The 26,004-nt window shown below is 32.9% G+C and overlaps 1 protein-coding gene across 2 annotated transcripts in view; it reads right to left on the bottom strand.

Moving 5' to 3' along the window:
• Positions 1 to 22,392, bottom strand: part of ephb2a (eph receptor B2a) — an 86,774-nt gene extending 64,382 nt beyond the window's left edge. For both annotated transcript variants that reach the window (XM_051096513.1, XM_051096514.1), the window contains exons 1-2: positions 22,229 to 22,392; positions 83 to 147 (exon numbers count right to left, since the gene is read on the bottom strand). In XM_051096513.1, coding sequence (XP_050952470.1) covers positions 83 to 147; positions 22,229 to 22,328 — 165 coding nt within the window. In that variant the 5' untranslated portion in view covers positions 22,329 to 22,392. The remainder of the gene's footprint in view (positions 1 to 82; positions 148 to 22,228) is intronic.
• Positions 22,393 to 26,004: the final 3,612 nt, after the last annotated feature.

Here is a 26,004-nt window from a genome sequence, read left to right as displayed (position 1 = left end):
CACATGAGTCACGCAGAATTTGTGCGCTGAATTATTCATTTATGCTCAGTCTGATCATCTAAATTATTTCAGTAAGGCTCACCCCCAATGATGGATATATCGTCCAGCCCAGCTCTGCCGTTGCCGTCGTGGAGTCCATCAACACATCTGAAAAGAAAGACACGTCAAAAACCTGTAAGTTTAAAACGCTGCCGCTAAGAGCCTTTTACCGCACGTTTGAGCATTCGTGAGGTCATTGTTCCTCAAGTCTCTTAACAGTAATTATGATGCATAATGGATAGCTTTTCTGAATGTTAAATGAAGGATGACTCATGCTGAGATGCAGAATAACAGTTGCCCATTTCACAGCGGTAATAGCTCGCTATTTTTGACTCTTATTGTTAATCAAATGTTACAAACGGCCATTACTGGATTGGAAGTGTTATCCATCACAGATGATAGATCACACCATGTTCTAACATCTGCTTCCCGTCACATCTAGTTCGTAATTGCCCCGGATGACAGAGGGTGCCTTTCTGCTCAATATGGCAAATAGGACAAAATAGTTCAGAAATGTGACTCTGATCTGACATTTTCAATTATTTAGCCAGGTACAAATGCTTTCTGCATACGGCAAAAATCAGTATAATGAGGCTCTAGAGAGGTTTTAGTGCAAAAGATTTGTTGTAGGGCTTTGAAGCTGGCCTAAGGAAGCAAAATACAAGCGAACAAATTAGAAATGCACTGATATTAAACAGCTTGCTGAAATCACCAAGCAGACGATTATTTTCACTTTATGGCCAATATAAAAATAGTTTGTCTAAATAAATAAATATAAAAAAAAAACAAAAAGTGAATTTAGGCATCTTAATATTATAATGTGCGGTATAAAAAAAATATATTAATTTTGAAATTGCCTGAAGATTCCATTTAAGTGTTATTTAATTATTAGTGTTTTTATAAGATTAACTTTATCTAAATATAAACATAAGGGAAATGAAAATATACTGGTAGACATGATTAGCTTTTAGAAATTTGTCAACAGGTACAGATTTTTGAATACCGTCTCTATTTCGGTTACGTGCCCATGTGTTGTTTTTGTGCTTCGTGGTCACAAAATGCATCATTTGCACACATTTTTAAGCATTGTGGTTTAAAAACCAAGTGATTTTAAGCTGCTGAAACACAATCAGCAGCGAAAGAGAGGTCTTAAGTGAAAGCAAACAGCTGAGACAGAAAAAAACGTGTAACAGCATACCAAATCCGGGCAGCTCTTAAAGTGACAGCAGTCTAATATTCCCACTGTCTGTCAATCAAGTTAAACAACAATAGAAAGAAAATCTCTCACTGCTCTTGATCACTTTTGTAACTTGAATATATATTTAATTTACACAGTGAAGAATATGCAGTGTTTGCATTCATTTGATTACTTTATACAACCTACATAGCATTTCTTATTTTTTTTTCTACTGTAGTTTTTTTGTCCTTTATTGTTTGCAATTAGTTTCTTATTCTTATTTAATCACTGTTTACTTGTCTTCAGTGAGCTTGATTTTGTTTTTTCTTATTTAGGCTAGTATTAGCTTTTTTGTAATATTAACACTGGTGACAAAAACTACGACATTTCTATGGTATCAAAAATGTTGATATCATAAAGACCTTATTTAAAGCAAAAAAAAAAACAAAAACTATATTGTCATATATTGTTACCTTAATATAAGGTTCTGGTCATATTGCCCACCCCTATCCATGAATATATTTCCCAATATCAATGGAAAAAAAAACTAACACTTCTTAACAAGTAACATTTTCTCAGTGTTGATGCATTTTATCACAAAGCTTGTATTTTGGTGGAAAACCACAGGGTTTCTCGGGCTTCTCATCAGGGTTGCCAGGTTTTCACAACAAAACCTGCCAAATTGCTACTCAAAACTAGCCCAGTCGCCAGGGGCTTCCAGGGGCTAAATATCACGTTATTGGGGTCACTTCAACCCGTGGACATGAAAAACCACCAGTGGCAACAGTGTTAAAGAAGCTTAATTCCGCAGGAAATCCGCGTACTTGCCAACACTGCTTCTTATGTGTTGACAATGGATTTAGGAAAGGAAAAGAAAAAAAGGGAAAAGAAAGGACATGTGGCCAAGTATGGTGCTCCATACTCGAAACTTGTGCTCTGCATTTCACCCATCCAAGTACACACACACACAGCAGTGAGTAGTGAACAAACAAACACACACACACAAACTGTGAACACACATCCGGAGCAGTGGACAGCCATTTTTGCTGTGGCACCTGGGGAAAAGTTGGGTGTTGCTCAAGTTGGCCTTGCTCAAGGGTCTCACCTCAGTTGAGGTACTGAGGGTGGAAGAGAGCGCTGGACATTCACTCCCCCCACCTACAATCCGTGCCAGACCTGAGACTCGAACCCACGACCTTTGTCAGACTCTCTAACCATTAGGCCACGACTGCGCATTTACAAAAATGTCTTATTACAAATTTGTGTTTTCGAATGCACCCAAACTCACAACACTTGCAGAGATACAGTTCAGGTGGGGAGTCATTTACTCTCAACTGAGCCATTCCAAGATACTGAAAACTGTGGATCTGTTCGAGTGTAAAAGAACACAGCGCTGCACTAAGCTATGCAGTTCTGCAGCACATAAGATATTTATTCAATTACATTACAGCCTTTGTGATTTTAAAAGCCATAATGGCTTTTCACAGCTATGATTTGTTAGAATTCATAAACAGTAATGACCAACTGGCAAGTAACACTGTTTCACATAGGTACTTGCCAATGACTGTGATTTTTAATCATTTGGCACTTGATGAATGACAGTTTTGGACTGTGACCGAGATGCTAAGGGTGTCCCATATTCGTTTAGCAATTGTTTAATTTGTTTCAATTGTTTGTTCATTTTAATCTTCATACAGATATCCCACCCACCCACATACTATGTAAATATATTATACTATTAAGAGGTTTATATTTATATATTATAATATTAACAAGTTTTAAAGGGATAGTTCACTCAAAAAATGAAAACAAATGGTTTAATCTGAAGATGAACAAAGGTCTTACAGGATTGGAACGACATCAGGGTGAGTAATTAATGACAGAATTTTCATTTTTGGGTGAGTTATGCCTTTACACTTATAATCAGCCTCAAAACAAACTTAAAGTCACGAAACCTCACACATTTTGATTTTATAGGGTCTTAATCTTAAAATCCCATAAGCCAACTGCCTGAAACATTCAGAATGGAGACAGGAAACTTTTTTTCCCAAATATTTAGAAAAGTTAGAGTACAACCATCTGTCCAAAGCTGTAGTATGGTGTATAGTGGTTTATTTTCATGTATATAAGAAAAGTGACTGAGCATTTTTCAAGTCTTGAGGGATGATCACACACGGGGTCCTGCCAGGGCATATGGGGCTCAGTCAAGGCTACATAAACACATCCAGTGTGACACACAGACTCCCCGTGGCATTTATGAATTGGGATTTGGCAAGTGGCAAGAGGACTTCCTGAGATCGAAGCCAGAAGCCCCGTGACACACAATCCTGGGATCCCTGTAAACACAGGCTCGATACAGCCTCAGCCATTAAGTGTCTCATTTATATTTCAGCAGCTTCTGCAGCTCAGGGGCAACCAAAGATATTTCTCTCAGGAACAGCACCATCGCTGTGTGTTTAGTGCTGTGAATGTGAGAATATGATGAGGCTGGGAGGAAAATACAAGAGGAAACAAACAATCCTCTTAGACTTCATAAGCCCACGGGTCAAACAAAAAAAGCACAAAACACGATTGCTAATACGGCATTGTGCATTCAAGTAAAACATCCGTGCAACAATATAATCAAAACCAGTACGTTTACAACTGTCTGTGCGTTGAAAGAGAAAGTTGTAGCATTTCCCAGTACTTGGTGCACTGTTTAACAAACCCCCACTCCATCTGTCCAGGCATTCATGCAATCTCTCTCTCTCCCTCTCTCTCTCTATATTTTAATGAAAAGTAGGGCAGCGGGAGCCCAAGTCCAGTACATATAATCCTTACAGGCTGCGCTACACTCTGTATGCCACACTGGATTAATCCCACGGGAAACATGGCGAGTCTTCACTGGATTTTAGGTCAGCGTGCCAAGGCACAACTTTCAGTCCCACATTTTTTATTTATTCATTTCATCACCCAGTTTGCACATGCTGAGCCGTGCCAACGCGGTGAACACAAGCACGCACCCTAAATCCACAGAACCTCATCGTCCTCATACCAAATCACTCTCTTTGGCTCCTTATGTTATCTATAAACATGTACTTTTATATGCATCATGGCATGGCATTTAAATGGAGACGAATAAATCTTAAAATACCCATAAATAATGCCACAACATCACAGCAAGCAGGGAGGATTAAGCAATGTTGATTTTTCTGTCAAATGCACGAACATGATAAACACAGAATCTTCGCTCTTGGCGTTATTATGAGTAAGAAAGTATCAACAGTGAAACTTTAAGTGGAGAAACTGGAAAACACTATTGGTAACAAATCTGAACTTGCTCTGTAAACACCACTTCGTTTAACAGAGGCTGAGAAGCTGAATACTTCAAGTCTAATTTGCTCTTTTGATGGTGCTCTTGAGATTCGACTGTATGAGCTATGGTTAATGTTTTTTATGGCTGCACTGTTCCTTCGCATTTCCATGCTATGGGACGTACGAGATTGTATAAAAAGACCTGGCTGAGACACATCTAGAACTTACTGATATAGAGGGCTCCAGAATGGAACTAAAAAAAAAGACAGTGTCAGTATGCGGTTTCGTCAAAATTATAATCTGGTTATAAATATGCAACATTGTTTTCGGTACATAATGGCGAACACAGAATGAGCTGTCTGATTCACTAACACATGATTCGTACTTTCCAGTTTTGTTTAAAAACCAAATCAAAAAGATTTACAAAACAGCTTCAGCGAGTTAAGATGCCGTCACATTATTCACATTTTAGCAATTTTTTGTTGATAAAGTCCGCTGGCCATTGTTAATAGAGTTGTGATGCATAAAGCACCATCGGAAGTCACTTTCAAACCAAGCAACTTTCTGCTGAACAACACAGTTTTGGCAAGTTAAGGTGGAATCGCATTTGCAAAATTTATTTGCAGGCAAAAAAGTCCATTGTCAAGAGAGCTGTGATTCATAAAGCATTGTTCACACCAAAATAATTTTCATACCAAACAGCTTCTGTGGTCAACAAGGCGAATTTGCATGATAAACTTAAACCTGACGCAGAATCTGCAAGGGGAAATCTTTTAACAAGAAATTCCAGATTGCACAGATTCTTATTGGAATGACTGGATTTCATCTGTGAAAATGTCGCCAAACAATGGTAAATGTGACCGCACCTTCAGCAGTTTGAATGACACTCACTCAACCAGTGAATCAAACAGCTCTCTCACTGAATTGAAAATCATTTTGTTTATCCAGGAACCGGGAACTGTTAATATGATGTAGACTAGGGCTGCAACGATTCTATTTGAGTATACCATTTTAAAGGGTTACTCCAGCCCAAAATGAAAATTTTGTCATTAATCACTTACCCCCATGTCGTTCCAAACCCGTAAAAGCTTCGTTCATCTTCAGGACACAATTTAAGATATTTTGGATGAAAACCGGGAGGTTTGTGACTGTCCCATTGAATGCCAAGTAAATACCACTGTCAAGGCCCAGAAAAATATTAAAGAAAGACGTCGTTAAAATAGTCAATCTGCCGTCAGTGGTTCAAGAACAATTTTATGAAGCTACAAGAATACTTTTTGTACGCAAAGAAAACAAAAATAACAACTTTATTCAACAAATACGCTGTTTGCGCCCAGCGGATACTCTCCAAAATGGCGCTACAGTGACACAGAGGAGACAAATTGTTGAATAAAATCGTTATTTTTGTTTTCTTTCCATACAAAAAGTATTCTCATAGCTTCGTAAAACTGTGGTTGAACCACTGATGGCTGATGGACTATTTTGACGACATCTTTCATACTTTTCTGGGCTTTGACAGTGATATTTACTTGGCAAGTCAATGGGACAGTAACAAGCCCAGTTTTCATCCAAAATATCTTGAATTGTGTTCCAAAGACGAACGAGTGATTAATGACAAAATTTTCATTTTGGGGTGGAGTAACCCTTTAAGAATCCTTGATTGCATTTTGCCAATGTCAAGTAATCGGCAAAATACCGGACGTGGCACATTCCACATGTTAAACCCATTAAAAATCATAATACAGCATAATGTTACTGAGAACTCACAAACGATATGATTCAATTAAATAAATACATCAAATGTAGCTTTTATATATGTTTTTAATTATTTACATTGCGTGCAGGTTACATAGGCATCCCAAAGCCGCTCTGTTCACAATAAATGCTGCTAAATAACCGTTATCTTTTACATGTGTGGAGCGTCTCAAACTTCATCTCTGCATGTTGTGAGTTTGGGTTTATTATAACGTTCATCTGGGAACGCAACAAATTTGTAAGGTAAATAATTTATAAACCTACACAAACACTGGAGAATACACGATCATCTTTCTCAATATGCTAACTGTTCATCACGATTTCGTAATAGAAGTTTAAACCTTCACTATGAGCTTACACATTTTGATGTGCACATTCAAGAAATGACAGTGGCTGTAGCTTTTCTATCATAGAGAAATGGACAAATAATAAAGATCAAGTGAACATTTGAATTAAATGTTGTTTAGTCAATATTAAACAATGATTAGATCATGCAGTACAAAACAATGCATCAATCAATTGTCACTGGCACCCTCTGCAGGCATTTGTTTTAATGCGTAATGTACATTGGCTCTATTGTTTATAATACAATATGTATTTTAACAATTTCCTCAATAAACCCATATGATTACTTGCCTTTGACACTTAATTTGAACTAATTATTATTGCCTCATTGTTATTATTTTAAGTAGGGCTGTCAAATGATTCATCGCAATTAATCGCATCCAAAATAAAAGTTTGTTTACATGCTATACGTGTGTGTACTGTGCAGAGGTCGCGTTAACCGAACATCGTTCGCTAGATAAGCCCCTTCTTCCTCGGCTGGGATTGTTTACATTTGCATTTGGGATCGTTTGAAGCCGCATTTAAACTGCATTTTGGAAGTTCAAAATCGGGGCACCATATCAGTCCATTATATGGAGAAAAATCCTGAAATGTTTAACTCAAAAAACATAATTTCTTTACAGCTGAAGAAACACACAAACATTTTGGATGACAACGGGGTGAGTACATTATCTGTAAATTTGTTCTGGAAGTGAACTTCTCCTTTAAGTCCTTTGATATATGATATACAGTATATTCTCATTTCATGATGCTTTTTATTGTCCTGATCTCCAACGCTGGTTTTGTCTGTTTTATTTAGATGGAAGAAGCACACGCATTTCCTTTGAAACATAATGAAAAATTAATGCAGAGTTAATTAAATCAAGCTTTGATCATACACGATACACAACCCCTCACAAACTATGCAGATCCCTACAGTCATCCATTCCATTATATCAAATATTGCTGACACACGCACACATAAACACATGCAACGCTGATATTATACACTGCTTAAGTTACTGACACCGGGATCCAAAAGTCTGAGACCACTTTTGAAAATCAGGGATTTGAAATCTAATTTTACCCTGGAAATAAATGGAAAAAACAAATGTTGACCTAAAATGAATCTAGCTTGATCACTAATCAAATAAATGTGATATTGATCATGTGATTCATCTGCACAGATGGTATCTCATTAAAGCAAAAACATCTGACCAAACTTGTGTAGTTCACGTACATGTAGCTTGAGTGTTGTTCCTGTAACTCAAAAAAGAAAAAAGTATCCGTAAACATGATTATGCAACAGAAACAGCATGCGTCCCATACACGATGGATTCAAACAGTGCTGATTGTAACAGATATTCTAAACTGATCAATAGCTTCCATGTCCTACAGTGAACAGCTATGACACACTGTGAACGTGTGAACTAGTGTGAGGACATGTTCAGAATCCCGCATCCAGAAACAGGACAGAGTGCATTGATCCTCTGTGCTCCAGATATGTCAGTCAACCTGTGGGTGGGATGCTAAAACATTCACTAGACCACGGGGACTGCCGCAGTGTGTCTGAGTGTGTAAATTCACAATCAGTCTTCAAAAGAACAATAGCACCAGTCTGCAACCGATGACAAGTCTGACATATAGAAGGAAGGAAATGCTTTTGTGGTTTCACAGTAAACCTAAAGCAACAGCTCACCCAAAAATAAACATTCGGTCATCCATTACTCACCTTCCCTCATGTGGTTTCTTGAAGAATAGAAGAAAAGAATTAGGGCTGTCAAACGATTAAATCGCAATTAATCGCATACAAAATAAAAGTTTGAGTTTGGCTGTGTAATTATTACATACATATATAATATATATACACATGCATACATTTTCCTTATTGTGTATATATAAATTAATGTATATATTTAAGAGTAATATGTTATTTATGTAACAAAATATTTTTATTTATTTATAATATAAATTATATAAAAATTACAATAAATACATATACTTAAATACATACTATTAAATATATACATGAATGTGTTTGTATTTATATATACACACATAATAATTACACACAGTACACACACATATATTAGGCAAACTCAAACTTTTTTTTTTATGCGATTAATCACGATTAATTGTTTGACAGCCGTAAAAAGAATATATATCTGACAGTGTTATTTTTGAATTATTTTTATGCAATTATAGTACAATACTATTTAGATTTTTTAGTATTATTCTTTATATTTTAAGTTTTTATTTAGCTGTTTTAATTACTATTAATTTTTAATTCAGTTTTAGCTTTAGCAATTTTTTTTTGTATTTAAACATTTAGTTGACAATTCTCTTCGAGATTTTGACCATAAACTGGTTAGTAAGCGAGAAAAATGAACTCTAGAGGAGCATTTTGCTAAATATATGCACCATATAACATTCAATATAATTTTTACTGTTATTTATGTTTAATTTATGTTTAAATAAATGTCAAGTTTTTGTCAAAAATTAATCTAAACATTAAAGATTACTTTAAGACTTAAACATTTAGCTGACAATGCAACAATTCTGATTTTCTTCGAGTTTTTCCATCTAATTCATATCTTAATTTGTTATTTTTATTTTTATTTTTTTATTTCATTTCAATTACTTTTTATATTTAACTATTTATATTTTATCATTTACATTAAATTAAGCTTTAGATAACAATAACAACATTGTTTGGAAGAAGTTTCCAATTGTTTTTTTCCATACAATGAAAGCCAATGGGGACCAAAACAACACTGGACTTTAATTTAACAAAAATAAAAAATAAATAAAAAAAATAACAGTAAGGTCTCATTTGTAACCACTAATTAATGCATTAGCCAACATGAAGTAACAACGAACAATATATTTTTACAGCATTTATTAATCAGTATAAATGTTGAAATCGTTGTAAATGTTGTAAAATAGAAATCTTTTGTAACTTTACAAATGTGTTTGGCTACGGAAGCCAGTTTCTGCCACTAAATTACAAAAAGGTTACTGTGACTTTTTCTCTCTCAATTTTTTTTTTTTTACCTTTTTTTCTTCAGAATTGCAATACAAACTTGCAATTGTGAGTTATAAAGTCAGAATTGTGACATAAACTCACAACTGCGAGAAATGAAGTCAGAATCGTGTGATATAAACTTGCAATTATGAGTTATAAAGTCAGAATTGTGAGATATAAACTCAAAATTATGACTTTTTTTTTCTTAGAATTGTGTGATATAAACTCACAATTGCAAAAAAAAAGTCAGAATTGCGAGTCTCTGCCTTTTTTTCTCATAAATGCAAGTTTATATCACACAATTTGGATTTTTTACTCACAATTTCACTTTTTTTCTTAGAATTGTGAGACAAACTCGCAAGTCATAAAGTTCAATTTTAAGGTGAAAAAAATAACTGATATGTTCTCAGACTTAACTCTTAACACAAATGCAAGATATAAACTCTTCTGACTTTAATATACAATATATAAACAATTCTGACTTTATTTCTCAGAATTGCGAGTTTAAATCATGCAATTCTGAGAAGTGTTACCAAAAAACAAAACAAAAAAAAACTGTGACCTTTTGTAGAAAGTCCTTTTCTACAAAAGAAACTCAAATGTTTGAAACAGCATGACGGTGAGTAAACAATGACAAAATATTTATTTGGGGGGGTACTATGCCTTTTAGAAATCAAACAAGTATTTTCCTCCTTAATCCATTGTTGGATACAGAATTGGGATTTACTGACCTACAAAAGCTATCGATGAAACAAGTCTGTGGTACAGTGGCAATAAAACATTTGCTGCAGTCCAACAAGGGATTTGTCTCACTCTGTTATGTCAGGATTTTGAGCAGACGTCATGGGGACGTTTTTCATATAAACCCCTGCATATCTCTGCTATGTGACCGTCTAACATTTGCAGACAGGAGCCAAATGTGATGGCGCTGAATGAGCAGTGGGTCAGTGGAGCAGCCTGCTCACAGTTTACAGACCCAACACTAATCCCCTGCTTTCCCAATTTACAACTCTCATCTCCATGGCAATGTGGGCCAGGAGCTGAAAAAAACACCCTGAAGCAGACCACTTGTATTCAGAGGCCAAAATTAACCACACCTGCCAATGGTGGGTGCATTAGAAAAATCTATAGGCCATTGAAGTGTATTTTGCATTATTGATTTTTATCCCTGTAACAATGGGATTTTTTGTGACGAACAGCGCAGGTCGGTTCTAAAAAAGAAAAACTTCCTAGATAAAGCCCCACTGAAATTTCCACTGAAGGAAGAGTTCATAGAGGTTGTGACAGATGTTTTAGTAGACGGTTAGTCTTTCACTTGAATCACTCATGTCACATATCAGTGAGGGTCAGATTATCATTCGTTCAATCCGGCCCATGCAATTTGGCCATTTCCAATAAAGTTACAGGCCAACTGCTGAGTTTAATTTACAGGCCAAACCCAATCATGTTTTGAGATTTCTGAGAGTTAATTTCGACCCTGCTTGCATACACTACCATGCATTTCTCATGCTTTTGTACGGTAAAATAGAGTAAAAATAAAGTAAAAATTTTATTCTAATTTAAAATAATTTTTTCCATTTTAGAATGTCATTTATTTCTGTCACACAAGCTGAATTTTCAGTCATTACTTCAGTCTTCAGGGACACATGATCCTTTAAAAAAAAAAAATCATTCTAGTATGTTGATTTGTTTATTAAGGAAGCCCATTTCTGCCACTGAATTAAAAAAAGGTTATTGCGACTTTTTATCTCACAATTATTTTCTAGCAATTTTGAGTTATAAAGTCAAGTTGCAAGATATAAACTCACTACTGACTTTTCTCAGAATTGCATGATATAAACTCACAATTGTGACAAAGTCAGAACTGCATGATATAAATTTGTATTTGTGACTTCAAAATCAGAATTGCAAGATATAAATTCACAATATGACTTTTCTCAGAATTGCATGATATAAACTCACAATTGCGAGAAATAAAGTCAAAATTGCATGATATAAACTCACAGATAAAGTCAGAATTGCATTAAATAAACTCACAACTGCGAAAAAAAATGTCAGAATTACATTATATAAACTCACAACTGCAAAAAAAAAAAAATATCAGAAATGCATTATATAAACTCATAACTGTAAAAAAAAAAAAAGTCAGAACTGCATGATATAAACTCTTGCAAGAAATAAAATGAAAATTATGGATGTATGAACTATGGAAGCCCATTTCCACCACTGAATAAAAAATAAAAAAGGCAACTGCGACTTTTTATCTCACAATTCTGACTTTATAACTCACAATTGTCAAGTTATATCATTTGGAATCATTTTCCGGACTGATAATACTAAGAAATTATTCTTGAGCAACAAATCAACATACTAGAATGATTTTTTTAAGGATCATGTGTCCCTGAAGACTGAAGTAATGACTAATGAAAATTCAGCTTGTGTGACACAATGGCCAGAAATAAAGAAAGAATTGTGTGATATAAACTCACAATTATGACTTTTCTCAGAATTGCATGATATAAACTCATAATTGTGACAAATAAAGTCAGAATTGCATGATATAAATTCGTAATTGTGATTTCAAAATCAGAATTGCAAGATATAATTTCACAATATAACTTTTCTCAGAATTGCATGATATTAACTCACAATTGGGAGATAAAGTCAGAACTGCATTAAATAAACTCATAACTGTGAAAAAAAAGTCACAACTGCATGATATAAACAATATAATGCAAGAAATAAAATGAGAATTATGGATGTATAAACTATGGAAGTCCATTTCCACCACTGAATAAAAAATAAAAAAAGCAATTGCGACTTTTTAAATCTCACAATTCTGACTTTATAACTCGCAATTGTCAATTTATATCACTCAATTCTGAGTAAATAAGTCAGAATTGTTTGTTAAAAAGCCAAAATTCTGAGAAAAATGTCTGAATTGTAAGTTTATATCCCACAATTCTGACTTTACAATTTGCAATGAGAAGTTTATATCACACAATTCTGAGAAAAAAGTCAGATGTGCGAGTTCATATCACCTTTCAATTACAATTACCTTTTGTATTTTTATTCAATGGTGAAAACAGGCTTCTGTAGTTTAGTGTCACTAAACTAAATTGCTGAACAACAGTATTCTTTTTTTTTTTTTTTTTTTTTTTTAAATCTTACTGACTCCAAACTTTTGAACAGAAGTGCATATTTAATGATTAAGTCAAATGTGAGCCCAAATGGAGATGCAGAAAGACTACATTCATGAATTACTAATGGGAAACACACTAATTTGAAAATAATCTACTCCATAAATACACCAGATGCAAATACAGTCTGCATGACTAATGTATGAGGAGGTGGACGTTGTAAGAAGCATCACAAGACTATGACTATGCATACATGTTTTCCATTGAGGTGACAATCATTAAAAAGACTACAGTAACTTATACACCGAGCAATCAAATGATCTTAAACCAAACATGCACTCTTGTGTTTTCAGATAATCATAGTTTGAAAATCGAGGATAGTGGAGAAGTAGGTCATGAGCTTTTTGAAGTTCAATATTTTATGTCAGCTCTCTGAGGAATAAGAGCGCTTCTGCTCTGAAGGCAAAACCACCGTGTATTGACTGCATCTGCGTCCGTTACCATTGAGGATATTATGATTATGCAACATCAGCTTATTATCTGGGATGTCCATTCATAATCATTTCAATACACGAAAATGATGGAGATCACATAATGAAGCTTACACAGAACATAATTATACACAGAACACAGAAATGACGTCTTGAGGCAAATTCTCTCCATTTAAAAAGATTAGAGAGTAGATGAATGTCTATAATCTTAAAATCAAGAAACGAATACAGAACATGGTTAAAAATGATTCCAAATGGTTCCAGTTGAGAAGGTTTTGACTGAAAACTGACGATCACTCAACAACAATCCATTTGCGAATCAGATCCTTGGTGGATATCAGAGTAAATTAGCAGCTTCAGGCTATGGGAGCAAATTAACTTTTCATCTGATTTTTAATCACTCTGAATAGAGATTCTTTAGCTCAGGGATCTCTCTTCTCTTTTCATTTAGTTCACTTCGGAATGTAAAGCTTTTGGGTTAATGACTACAATTTATATCCAGATTCATTTTCAAGAAAAATATCAGTTTAGTCCACACAGTCCATTAGACACCTGTGAGTATAGTGGGTGAGCCAGGTTTGAGCCCTATCGGGCACATGGGCTGATTTACATTGCACTTATTGTACTGTATATCTATTCTCTGTGTCGACTGCCATAAACATTTTCTTTTTCTGCAGTAGGAAGATGAACATCTTTTCAGCTTGGGTAGCATGCAGATCTGACTGGTGTGAAATGCTTAATGTACCATATGATCCAATAGATCTTAATCAAATAAGCACAAACACAATAATGCCATGTGCTCAAATAAATCTTCATCAAATAAACAACAACACAATAATGCAGAATAATGCCACATGCTCAAATAAATCTTCATCAGATAAGTGCATCAAAGAAACCGCTGGACTCAATTTATCAGCGTTAGGGCTATTCGGGCTAATGTCAAATTAAAAAGTTCATGGCAAGTAGAAGAAAAATGTTACGCGTTTAATGTGCATTTTTAAAACTTTTGCCAAACCCCTAAGGTATTTATTTTTTTTAATCAGGCATTTTTCTTTATTATGATATCAGGACGGTTCTATCACCCTGACATTTCTGACATTTGTTTTTCCCATAGGGATTTTAAAACATCTTTGTTAAAGTGCTAGAAGTCAAGAGCAAGACAACCAGCTATGATATGAATCACAACAGTATAAATTTGAAGCAAAAAAAAAAAAAAAAAAAAAGAGAGAGACAAAGGTACAAGACTGTGTACTTAAAGAGGTAGTTCACCTAAAAATTAAAATTCTGTCAGTAATTACTCACCCTCATGTCGGTCCAAACCTGTATAACCTTCGTTCATCTTCAGAAAACAAATTAAGATATTTTTTATGACATCCAAAAGCTTTCTGTCCCTGCATAGCCAGCAAAGACTGATACGGAAGAACATAAATTGTTGTTATTTTTGTTTTCTTTGTGCACAAAAAACATTCTTGTAGCTTCATAACATTATGGTTGAACCACTGATGTCACATGGACCATTTTAATGATGTCCTTACTACCTTTCTGGGCCTTGAACATGTCAGTTGCACAGCTGTCTATGCAGGTTTGTGTTCTGATTATGAACGAAGGTCTTACAGGTTTGGAACGACATGTAGGAGAGTAATTAATGACTTTTTTTAATATTTTTGGATGAACTATACCTTTAAAGGTTTCTAAGTTATCTTTAAAAATCTATTTCTCTGCGGAGTAAAAAAACGCCATTTTATTTCCGGAACCCAACTGATGCACTCAACGACTCTCTGAAATGCTTGATTCTGATTGGTCAGCGGTGACATTCCAAGGTCTGTTTATTATTGATTCCCTGATAATGACCATCTTCAGTAGCGAAGCTAAATAACATCCTGTATCTGAGGTCAGCGCATCTTTCGTGTCACTTAATCACAATGTGGATGCGCTTATTTCATAAAAGTAGCGAAGCAAAACTATCTTATCTAGCGAAACAGTCCTTTTCTAAGAAAAATACAAATTTCTATACTTTTAAGCACAAATGCTCATCTTGCACTAGCTCGACCTCACACCTTATGTAAATCACACAACGTAATGTAGGCATAAGTACCGACCTGCTGTTTACAAAGCGAACGCGCAAAGAAAATCAAACACCCTTTACAAAAAAAAGGTAAAACCATGATGTCAGATGATTTTGAAATCGAGAGAAAATGAGCTGAAGTTTTTTGCCCTACACCATCCATTATATGAATGTTTTTAATGTTGTTTAGGACAAGAAAATAAGCAGCACACAGGACAAGATGATACTCCGTAGCTTCTCTCCAAAGTTGAAAAGTACAATAATGCAGTACTATTGATACTGAAATCCTCAGATTTCATAGTCAGTAATTAAAGGAGAAGTTCATTTCCAGAATGTAATTTCCTGATAATTTACTCACCCCATGTCATCCAAGATGTTCGTGTCTTTCTTTCTTCAGTCAAAAAGAAATTAAGCTTCAGAAAATGGCTAATAAAAACAGGGCTGTCAAACGATTAATCGCATACAAAAAAGTCTGAGTTTGCCTAATATATGTGTGTGTACTGTGTGTAATTATTATGTATATATAAGTACACACAAATTAATGTGAAATATGTCATTTATGTACAAAACATTTTTATTTATATACAATATAAATTCTATAACAATGATAATAAATACATATACTTAAATTTATACATGAATGTGCTTGTATTTATATGTACATTACATAATAATTATACACAGTACACACACACATATTAGGCAAACTCAAAATTTTATTTTGTATGCAATTAATCGCAATTAATAATTTGGATTTGGAGGATGTGAACAGTTTATACAAGTCAGAATCTAAAATTCTGGTAATATGGTGTGAACATTTCAGATAAAATTCTGTCAGTCAGGGAGAGATGTAGGGAAAGAAAGAACAATTTTACTGCGCTATATTTCTGGTCAGTTTAATTCATAATTAATCACAAAACTATCACAAAAGTATCTTGAGGATGATCGAGGGACCCGGCCCTGCGGTGGAGGTGCTGCAGCACCCTCAGCACCCCTAGTTCCTGCAGCTATGCATACACGTCTAGTGCAAGACAAGCATTTGTGGTTAAAAAGTATACATTTTTATTTTTTTAAGAAAATGACCAATCGTTTTGCTAGATAAGACCCTTATTCTTTGGCTGGGATCGTGTGACCCTTTGAAGCTGCAATGAAACTGCAATTTGAACCTTCAGCCCGTTGATTCCCATTGAAGTCCACTATACGGAGAAAAAAAAAAAACGTAATTTCTTTTTGACTGAAGAAAGAAAGATATGAACATCTTGGATGACATGGGGTGAATTAATTATCAGGAAATTTCATTCTAGAAATGAACTTCTCCTTTAATTATTGACTATGAAATTGAGGATTTCAGTATTAATAGTACTGCATTACTGTACTTTTCAACTTTGGAGAGAAGCTACAGAGTATCATCTTGTCCTGTGTGCCACTTATTTTCTTGTTCTAAACAACATTAAAACGTTCATAAAATGGATGGATTGCTACTTTAAACTCTTCATACTGACCACTGTACCCTGCTCTCCATTAAAAAAATGGACTCTGCCTGCCCACGTATGTGTGGTAGTTAGAGAGATATTGCTCCTCTATAACAGCTGACACTTTGACATTTTGTTAAATGAGATTCTGAGTGTTTACAAACCAAATTTGTTTTGTACCCTCATCTCTGTAAAAATAGCATGGATTTAAATCAATATGACGGCACTCATCAAACTGGCTGATAATTAACATTAAGAGGACAATCCATTTCACCTCATTTTATTCAAAATGATCACTCAACAAGACAGAGAGACAGATGGATAATTAAATTGTCAAGCAGATGGCAAGTCCCTCTTGGATACCTGATAATTTCACCATTTTGACCCCTTCAGAAGCCTGTGGACAAAATCTTGTCATTTCATCACAGGCCATATGGAAACTCCCAGTTTCCCATCAGCCATAAATTCATCGATTCAGAGACTGTTTGTTCGGTCTGTCGCTGTGCAAAGCTGACAGGCCGCTGTCTGACATGACTGAAATTGGTCAGGTTTGCCGTGCTTATGTAAAGGCTCGGAAAGATGTCGCAGAGGCCAGAGGCAGGTCTTAGTCCTAATAAAGAGGGACGGGGGGAGTGCAGCAAGTACTGAGGTCTGCATGACACACGTCACATGATCAAACCATTGAACCCAAGTGCTTTCTGGGATACATGACTGCTTTGTATATTAAAAAAAGTTGTTAAGAGGGTCCACAGTAAAGAAAGGAAACGATCTTAGAGCAGTCTTGGTCATATCATAATGAATAAAATATCTGACTAAAAATGTAATGTAGCCATTATATAAAACGTAACACTCCTGCTACACTCTGAATACAGATGAGTAAACGTCTTAATCTTTATTTATCAGTCAGTTGTTCCCCAAGGTAATAATGATAATAATAATTCCCAATTTCCATTCAATTTTGTGGAACATTGTTATTCCAGTAACACTGTGATACTATTATAGTTTTTGTTAATATTTCTAATATAATAATTTTGTTAATATTTTTCATTTCCATCTTATTTACATTTTTTGTAATTTGCATTTTTGTTCATTTTTATTTAAATATGTAGAATTTTATTTCAGTTTTAGTCTATTTTAGTACATCAAGGTAAATGAAAAGGAGAAATGTTTCTTTAGCATCCAGCTAAAATAAAATAAGTGCAATTGTTTTTGTAATTTTGTTGCATTTTTTGGAATTTTTATTTAAATATGTATATTTTTGTTAATTTTATTTCAGTTTCAGTTTATTTTAGTATATCACAGTAAATGAAAATGAGAAATGTTTCCTTAGCATCAGGCTAAAATAAAATAAGTTAAAGCTTTGTAATTTTTTTTTGTATTTTTAATCATTTTTTACTTAAATACGTATAATTTTAACAATTTTAAAATTATACGTATTTAATTAATTATAATTTAATTATACGTGTTTTAGTTTATTTTACTACATTAAGGTAAATAAAAATGAGAAATGTTTCCTTAACGTCAAGCTAAAATAAAATAGGTTACACACACACACACAAAGGTTTAAAAAATATATATTTTATTTAAGTTGCCATTTATTATTTTATCTTAAAAAAAATATATGGTTTAGTTTTTGTTATTTATAATGTAATATACAATTACATATTATTATATAATATATTATAATAATGTGGGAGTGACAAATGACATTTTACAACCTGAAATAAACTTGAAGACATGTATTCAAATCATTGGATGTATGTATGGCATTTTTAATGTGCTTTTGAATAAATTAATAGCACTTTAAAAACATCAGTAAAATAACTGGTAACTGTACAATACAATGGTTACAATAAGGTGTCATTTGTTAACATTAGTTAATGCATTAACTTGAACAAACAATGAATATTTATTACACTATTTATTAATCTTTGTTAATGTTATAAAAATACAGTTGTTCATTGTTTATTCAAGTTAGTTCAAAATGCATTAATTAATGTTAAGAAACACAACTTGTAATTTTAATAATGTGTTAGTAAATGCTGAACATTAACATTAAGATTATTAAATGCTGTTAGTCTAATGTAGTTAACCAATAAACCCTACTGTAAAGTGTAACCAAAAAACTAGTGATATACAATATATAGTATACAGTATGGGTCAGATTCACTAGTAAATCTTGTGGAAACTATAAATAGTGTATTTCTAACAGAACAAACAGCCACTAACGCATTACTACTATAATTTATGCACACTATTTCTCTACAAAAGCTGAGGGGGTCTGGTTTTCCCTGCACAGTCCTGTCATTATAGCTTGCAACATGATTGACAGAACAAAACAGAACGGGAGCTTAAGTGGCAGTCCAGCCATGTATTTTCTTCACATTACAGCAAATCATTTACTCACTGCCCCTGGGCAAACGAAGAACCCAGCGAACAAAATTGAAACAGGACGGATTCATTAGATTAGTCAAAGCCGGGTCTAATTCACACACACATTCTCACTCACTTGAGGAAATATCCAAGTCCTTAGTCGCAGCCTAAGTCATGCGTGTCTTGATACTGTAAACAATTATTTCACTCCCAAGATCTGTATCTGCTCCGAGGTGTGATAAATGAGCTTTTATTCCACACATCCATCAGACAAACCAAACAAACAGGAATGGATGGTGTGTTTTCAGGGTATGGCTAAGCGTCATGTATGCACTGTTTATAGTGAATCACTATAAACTGATGGTTTATCATTGGAATAGCATAATAGACAAAGCACAACTTTCCATACAACAGAAATTTCCATACAGCAAGTAACAAATATGAATTAATCACTAAAGGTTCTCCGCTGGCACCTGGCTCCATGGAGAACCTTTAACGTCCTTTACGGATGGCTTTCAACTGCACATTATTTATAGTGGAAAAATGTTCTTTACTTTATTTAGCTCTTCACAACGAAACGGTTTACTGAAAGCAGGGTTCGTACAGATGCTGTAAAATGAAATTCCAGACTTTCAAAGACTTTTTCCAAGCACTGCTTTTTTGATTTTCAAGGACTTCAGTTAGAGATCTCACTTATGGTTTGATGTTTTCCACTAGTTTTTAAAAAAAAAAAAAAAATGAGCAAAAAGGATTTGTGAAAGTGCTCCGAAATCCTGATCTGAAAACAAATGATTCATAATACGTGCTCAAAGGTTCCAATCTAAAGCAAAATATTCACAAACCCGTTTCGAAGTCCCGATCTGAATAATTATTCGCGAACAATCATTTCAGATCAGGACTCGAAGCGTGGATCGCAAATCATTCATTTTGCAGAATGATTTAAAAACCCACTCCAAAGTCCAGGTTTGAATCAAATGATTCATGATATGCGAAGTTTTGATGTAAATCAAATGATTCGTGATATGCATTTCGAAGTCCCGATCTGAATCAAATGAATCGAGATTCACGCTGTTAGGTTCTGCTCTAAAGACAAATATTTGCGAACCCGCTTCGAAGTCCTGATCTGAATAATGATTTGCGAAACATTATTTCAGAACAGGACTCAGAGCGCGGATCGCAAATCATTCATTTCTCGGAATGATTTAAAAACCCGCTCCGATGTCTCGATCTGAATTAAATGAATCGCGATCCACGCTCCTAGGTTCCGATCTAAAGCAAAAGATTCACAAACCCACTTCGAAGTAGCTTCAAATGATTCACGATACACAAAGTTCCAATCTAAAGCAAATGATTCGCAATACGTGTTTCGAAGTTCCAAACTGAATCAAATCATTCACGATATGCGAATTTCAGATCTAAACCAAATGATTCACAATACACAAATTTCCAATCTTAGTTAACTGATTTGCAAACCTGCTCCGAAGTCTCGATGAAAAGATTAAGGGGGGTTAAATGATTAGCGATTACCGATTTGAAGTCCCAAACTGAATCAAATGATCCGCGATACGAAATCTGATCGAAACAGTGAATAATTTTGCAATGCAATGGTTTAACTGATTTGGGTAGTTTTATGACATTAACTGAAAAAGGCAATAAAAAAAAAAGATGAATTTAACTGTGTGAAAAGATATGTGCTTATTGGAAAAAACTGAACACTTTCTCAAATACATTTTCTTTTAATAATTAAGCACTTTTTAAATAACTGTTCAGAAATATTGCTATTTTCAAGGATTTTTCAGGATTTAAATTTTAAAAAGACAAACTCAAGTGCTTCAAGCACTTTAAGCACCTTGTACGAACCCTGTAAGGTTCTTTGTGGAATCCAAATGGTTCTTCAACGGCATCACAAACCTCCTTTTGGAACATTTATTTTTAAGAGTGAATAATAAGAGTGATTAAGAATAAGATGACGATATCACTGATAAAATCATGCTCAAAAAAATGTGTAACTATTCCTCCCATGTCTTGTTGCAACAGGTCCACCATACAAACAAGGACCTACTCAAAAATATAAAGGGTACAGGAAGAACTTCTAGATTCTAATGACTTCTAATGAAAATCTAAACGATTTCAAAGACTTCTGCGGTCGTAATTTCGCTCCTGTTTTTCATCATTTATTAAAAACAGACTTCACTGTGGACTTAAAAAAAAATGAAGGTCCTTGCAGCTCTCCTGAAGGTCTCAGGTGGTGATGAGGTGCTGATGCAGATCTCCAGGCAGAGATTTGAGACAATGGCCCACGTGTACTAACAGACAGACTAGAGCTTGACAGATAAAATCTACTAGATTTTCAGTCATAATACTACTCTATGGCTTTCAAAACCTAGCTAGACAGCATTCTGGGCACTATTAGGCACCTATTTGCATTCTTACTAGTCTAGTTACTAGACAGCTCACTAGGTTTGAGCCTATGTGTTCTCAAATGTTACTAAAGATCATCTTGTGAGAGAGACTGGGAGACTTGAATATGCTGCTTAAAGAGACATCATTTATACCCTTGTTCTGTTCCAAATCTGTATGACTTTCTTTCTTTTGTGAAGCACAAAAGGAGATGTAAGGCAGAATGAGGCTCAGTCACCATTTACTTTGATGAAAGTGAATGGAATAGACTGCCTAACATCTTCTTTTGTGTTACACAGAAAGTCGTGCGGGTTTTTAACAACATTAGGGTGAGTAAATGATGAAAGAATTTATTTTTTTAGTAAAGAATTCTTTTAACTTTTGCTCTAATTGAACAGTTTGTATTGTGTTGATGTAAATGGAGAATAACAGTTGAGCCATTTCAACTCATTTATATCCACAGACAGTTGCAGTGCACCTGTTTTCGGTGCACTTTAATGAAAACGGACGCCTTTAACTTGAGATAATATGACATGACCGTAAAACAACTAGTATTCGCCGTTTTATTCAAAGAAGTATCATCTTAATTTGATCAATATTATCAGCATCATGTAGCGTAAAAAGTAACAGACATTTCAAAGCACGCACGCTTGAGACAGACACATGCTCTTACCTTCAACAGCCCACACAATCCGTATTATCCATAACAAACGAATTATATCCATAATTGCCGTAAATTTGGGCATTTGACTGTAAAGACCTAGAATATTCATTGAAAACTTGTCCGGCAGGCCATCTGTGAACACACTATGATCACAAGCACTCGAATAAACCCCATCGGACTGGAAGAACTAAAGCAAGTTTGGACGAAACCAATGAAACGCAGACGAGGGGGCGGGAATCAGTGTATGACAAGAGAGATGCTCAGTACCCTGATAATCACTAGTGTCTGCAAGATAATAACAATTATATTATGTTATATTATATTATATTATATTATATTAGTAAATTATCTAAATTATATTTTAAATGTATTAATTTAACTTTATTTAAAATGATTCATTATTAAGGTAAATACTATTATATTATATTATATTATATTATATTATATTATATTATATTATATTATATTATATTAGTAAATTATCAAAATTATATTTTAAATGCATTAATTTAATTTAATTTAAAATTATTCATTATTAAGGTAAATACTATTATATTATATTATATTATATTATATTATATTATATTAGTAAATTATCAAAATTATATTTTAAATGTATTAATTTAACTTTATTTAAAATGATTCATTATTAAGGTAAATACTATTATATTATATTATATCATATTATATTATATTATATTATATTATATTATATTATATTAGTAAATTATCAAAATTATATTTTAAATGCATTAATTTAATTTAATTTAAAATTATTCATTATTAATAAATATATTATATTATATTATATTATATTATATTATATTAGTAAATTATCAAAATTATATTTTAAATGTATTAATTTAACTTTATTTAAAATGATTCATTATTAAGGTAAATACTATTATATTATATTATATCATATTATATTATATTATATTATATTAGTAAATTATCAAAATTATATTTTAAATGTATTAATTTAACTTTATTTAAAATTATTCATTATTAAGGTAAATACTATTATATATATTATATTATATTATATTATATCATATTATATTATATTATATCATATTATATTATATTATATTAGTAAATTATCAAAATTATATTTTAATTTAATTTAATTTATTATAATTTAATTTAATTTAAAATTATTCATTATTAAGGTAAATACTATTATATTATATTATATTATATTATTATTTAAATAAACATATATTACATTACATTTTACATTTATTAATTTACTTTTATTTCAAAATATTAATATTCCTAAATTAAATAATACTACTACATTTTATTTAAACAAAATTCTTAAAACTGGAAAAAATCTGAATTAAATAATTTAAAAAGCTGTTAGCATACTAAGATCTAAACCATATTTTCAAAATTAATATATATTATTATGTGAATATGTGAATATTATATAGTTTTTTATATTGTATTATTTAAATCGAAATGCATTTCACATTTATTAATTTACTTTAATTTGAAAATATTCATATTAATAATTTCAATAATAATACTTAAAATAAAATGTTACATTTTATTCACATAAAATTCTTAAAACTGGAAAAATTATCTGAATCAAATTTTTTTTTTTTAATGTTATTGGCATACTAAGAGCTAAACCATATTTATAAAATTAAAATATATATTTTATGGATAGAAATCATTAGTGTCTGCAAGATAATAACACTACAAATTATATTATATTATATTATATTATTATCTAAATTATATTTTAAATGTATTAATTTATTTCATTTAAAATTATTAATAAGTTAAATACTATTATATTATATTATATCATATTATATTATATTATTTAAATTGAAATACTTTTTTATTTTACATTTATTCATTTACTTTCATTTGAAAATATTAATATTAATGAATCAAATAATAATACTTAAAATAAAACGTTACATTTTATTCAAACAGAAATCTTAAAACTGAAAAAAATATCTAACCTAAATAAAATTTTAAAGAAAATAAAAATGAATTAGCATACTAAGAGCTAAACCATATTTGTAAAATTAAAATATGCATTAATTTACTTTAATTAGAAAATATTAATATTATTAAATTAATAATAATACTATATAATACTAATAATACTATTATTAATAATAATTAATAATAATACTTAAAATAAAATGTTACATTTTATTCACATAAAAATTCTTAAAACTGGAAAAATGATCTGAATTAAATTTAGGGGGGAAAATGCTGTTAGCATATTAAGATCTAAAATTTTAATTAAAATATATTTTAATATGTTAGCAACTGGCAAGAGGATAATCTATATCGTTAGTCATTAAATAAGTATTAAAAGACCTATAACTAATAAATAACAAAGTCACACAAAAGACACTGTGCACTGCGGCACTTAAATCAAAGAAATAATCATTTATTTCGACATTTTAAATTAATAGCATTCTTCTTTTGGATACACAAGCCAAGTAATTAGCCCGAAATGCACTTGGTTGATCAATGACACTATATAAATTCATACTATACCAACAGTGCCCCCTGGAGTTTGGGTGAAAAATGTGCTGTCTAAGTGCAGGGGGGTTAAACAGATAAAGTAATGCATGTGATCGTCTATCAAATAGTTCTCTAATCCCTTGAGTCACTTGCAATTTGATCGTTTTGAAGATTACAGAGCTGACAGATCACACAAGGGGCTGGTGTGAAGAAGACAAATGGCCTCGTTTCTCAACGCCGCCGCTCGTGATCTTTGACTCCCATGTGAGAACCTCTATTAGTACTCCAGCCCTCATACATGGATTATTAGACTCCCAGTCACACTGGATCATCTGGAATAGTGAAGATATTAGCATGGTTACAGTAAAAAAAAAAAAAAAACTTAAAAACATCCTTGCAGTAAGAGCGAATAAAATGAATACAGATTGTAAATCACTGACACGGAAGTCATTTTCTTGTACCTAAAAACACACAACCGAACAGGAAAATCGTAATGACTCATTAAAAATAGAGCATGATTATACACATTTCTGTGAAATTCCAAACAGCACACAACAGAGCTCTTAGCGAGAGAAAGAGAGGGAGAGACTACAGGAACGAGAGAGACTGAGAGTTGGCGAAAGAGAGAGAGAGAGGCCTAGAGAGGGAGGAAATAGAGCAGAAGAATATGGAACTGACATAAAGGAATCTAGGATAATTCAGCCTCAAGATGAGTGAGGACTGCAAAACGGCAGACTAGAGAATCCAGGGGTCGTTTCCATGGAAACCTTTGCCCAGGGAGATTGGCGACCCTCCTGTCTACTAATGCTAGCAGAGCGCAGATTGTAGGTCACATATGGCACCAACAACCCAATCAGGTCTAATCTGTCTTGACTTGTGGGTCATGATTTGAACCATGAAACTGGTTTTTACTCTGGCTCATATCACTGACTGTTATATATATGTATCACTTTTATTAATACAAGAGCGTGAAGCACTTTTAAACCAATTGATTATACGACAGTTTTAAAGTGCATGTGGGTGTGCTTTTAATGAGAGAACAAAAGGTCCTCATTTAAGCTAACAAGGTATACAAGAGAGCAGTGAGATTATATAGTTGCACTCTGTAATTACAGTCATAATACTGGAAAATAGCTTATTTTTGTCGTGAATGGTGAGTAAAATGCTACATTTTGCTTCTTAATTTTTATTAATTACATTTCACTGGGTTTTATGGAAATTTTCGTTTCATTTTTTTTTTTTTTTGTGACCCTTGGAAATATGCCTACAGTGTTTTCTCTTTACTTCCA

This window comes from Labeo rohita, chromosome 23 (genome assembly GCF_022985175.1).
Source record: "Labeo rohita strain BAU-BD-2019 chromosome 23, IGBB_LRoh.1.0, whole genome shotgun sequence".
Lineage (NCBI taxonomy): Eukaryota > Metazoa > Chordata > Actinopteri > Cypriniformes > Cyprinidae > Labeo > Labeo rohita.
This window is presented reverse-complemented; position numbering and strand designations above follow the sequence as displayed.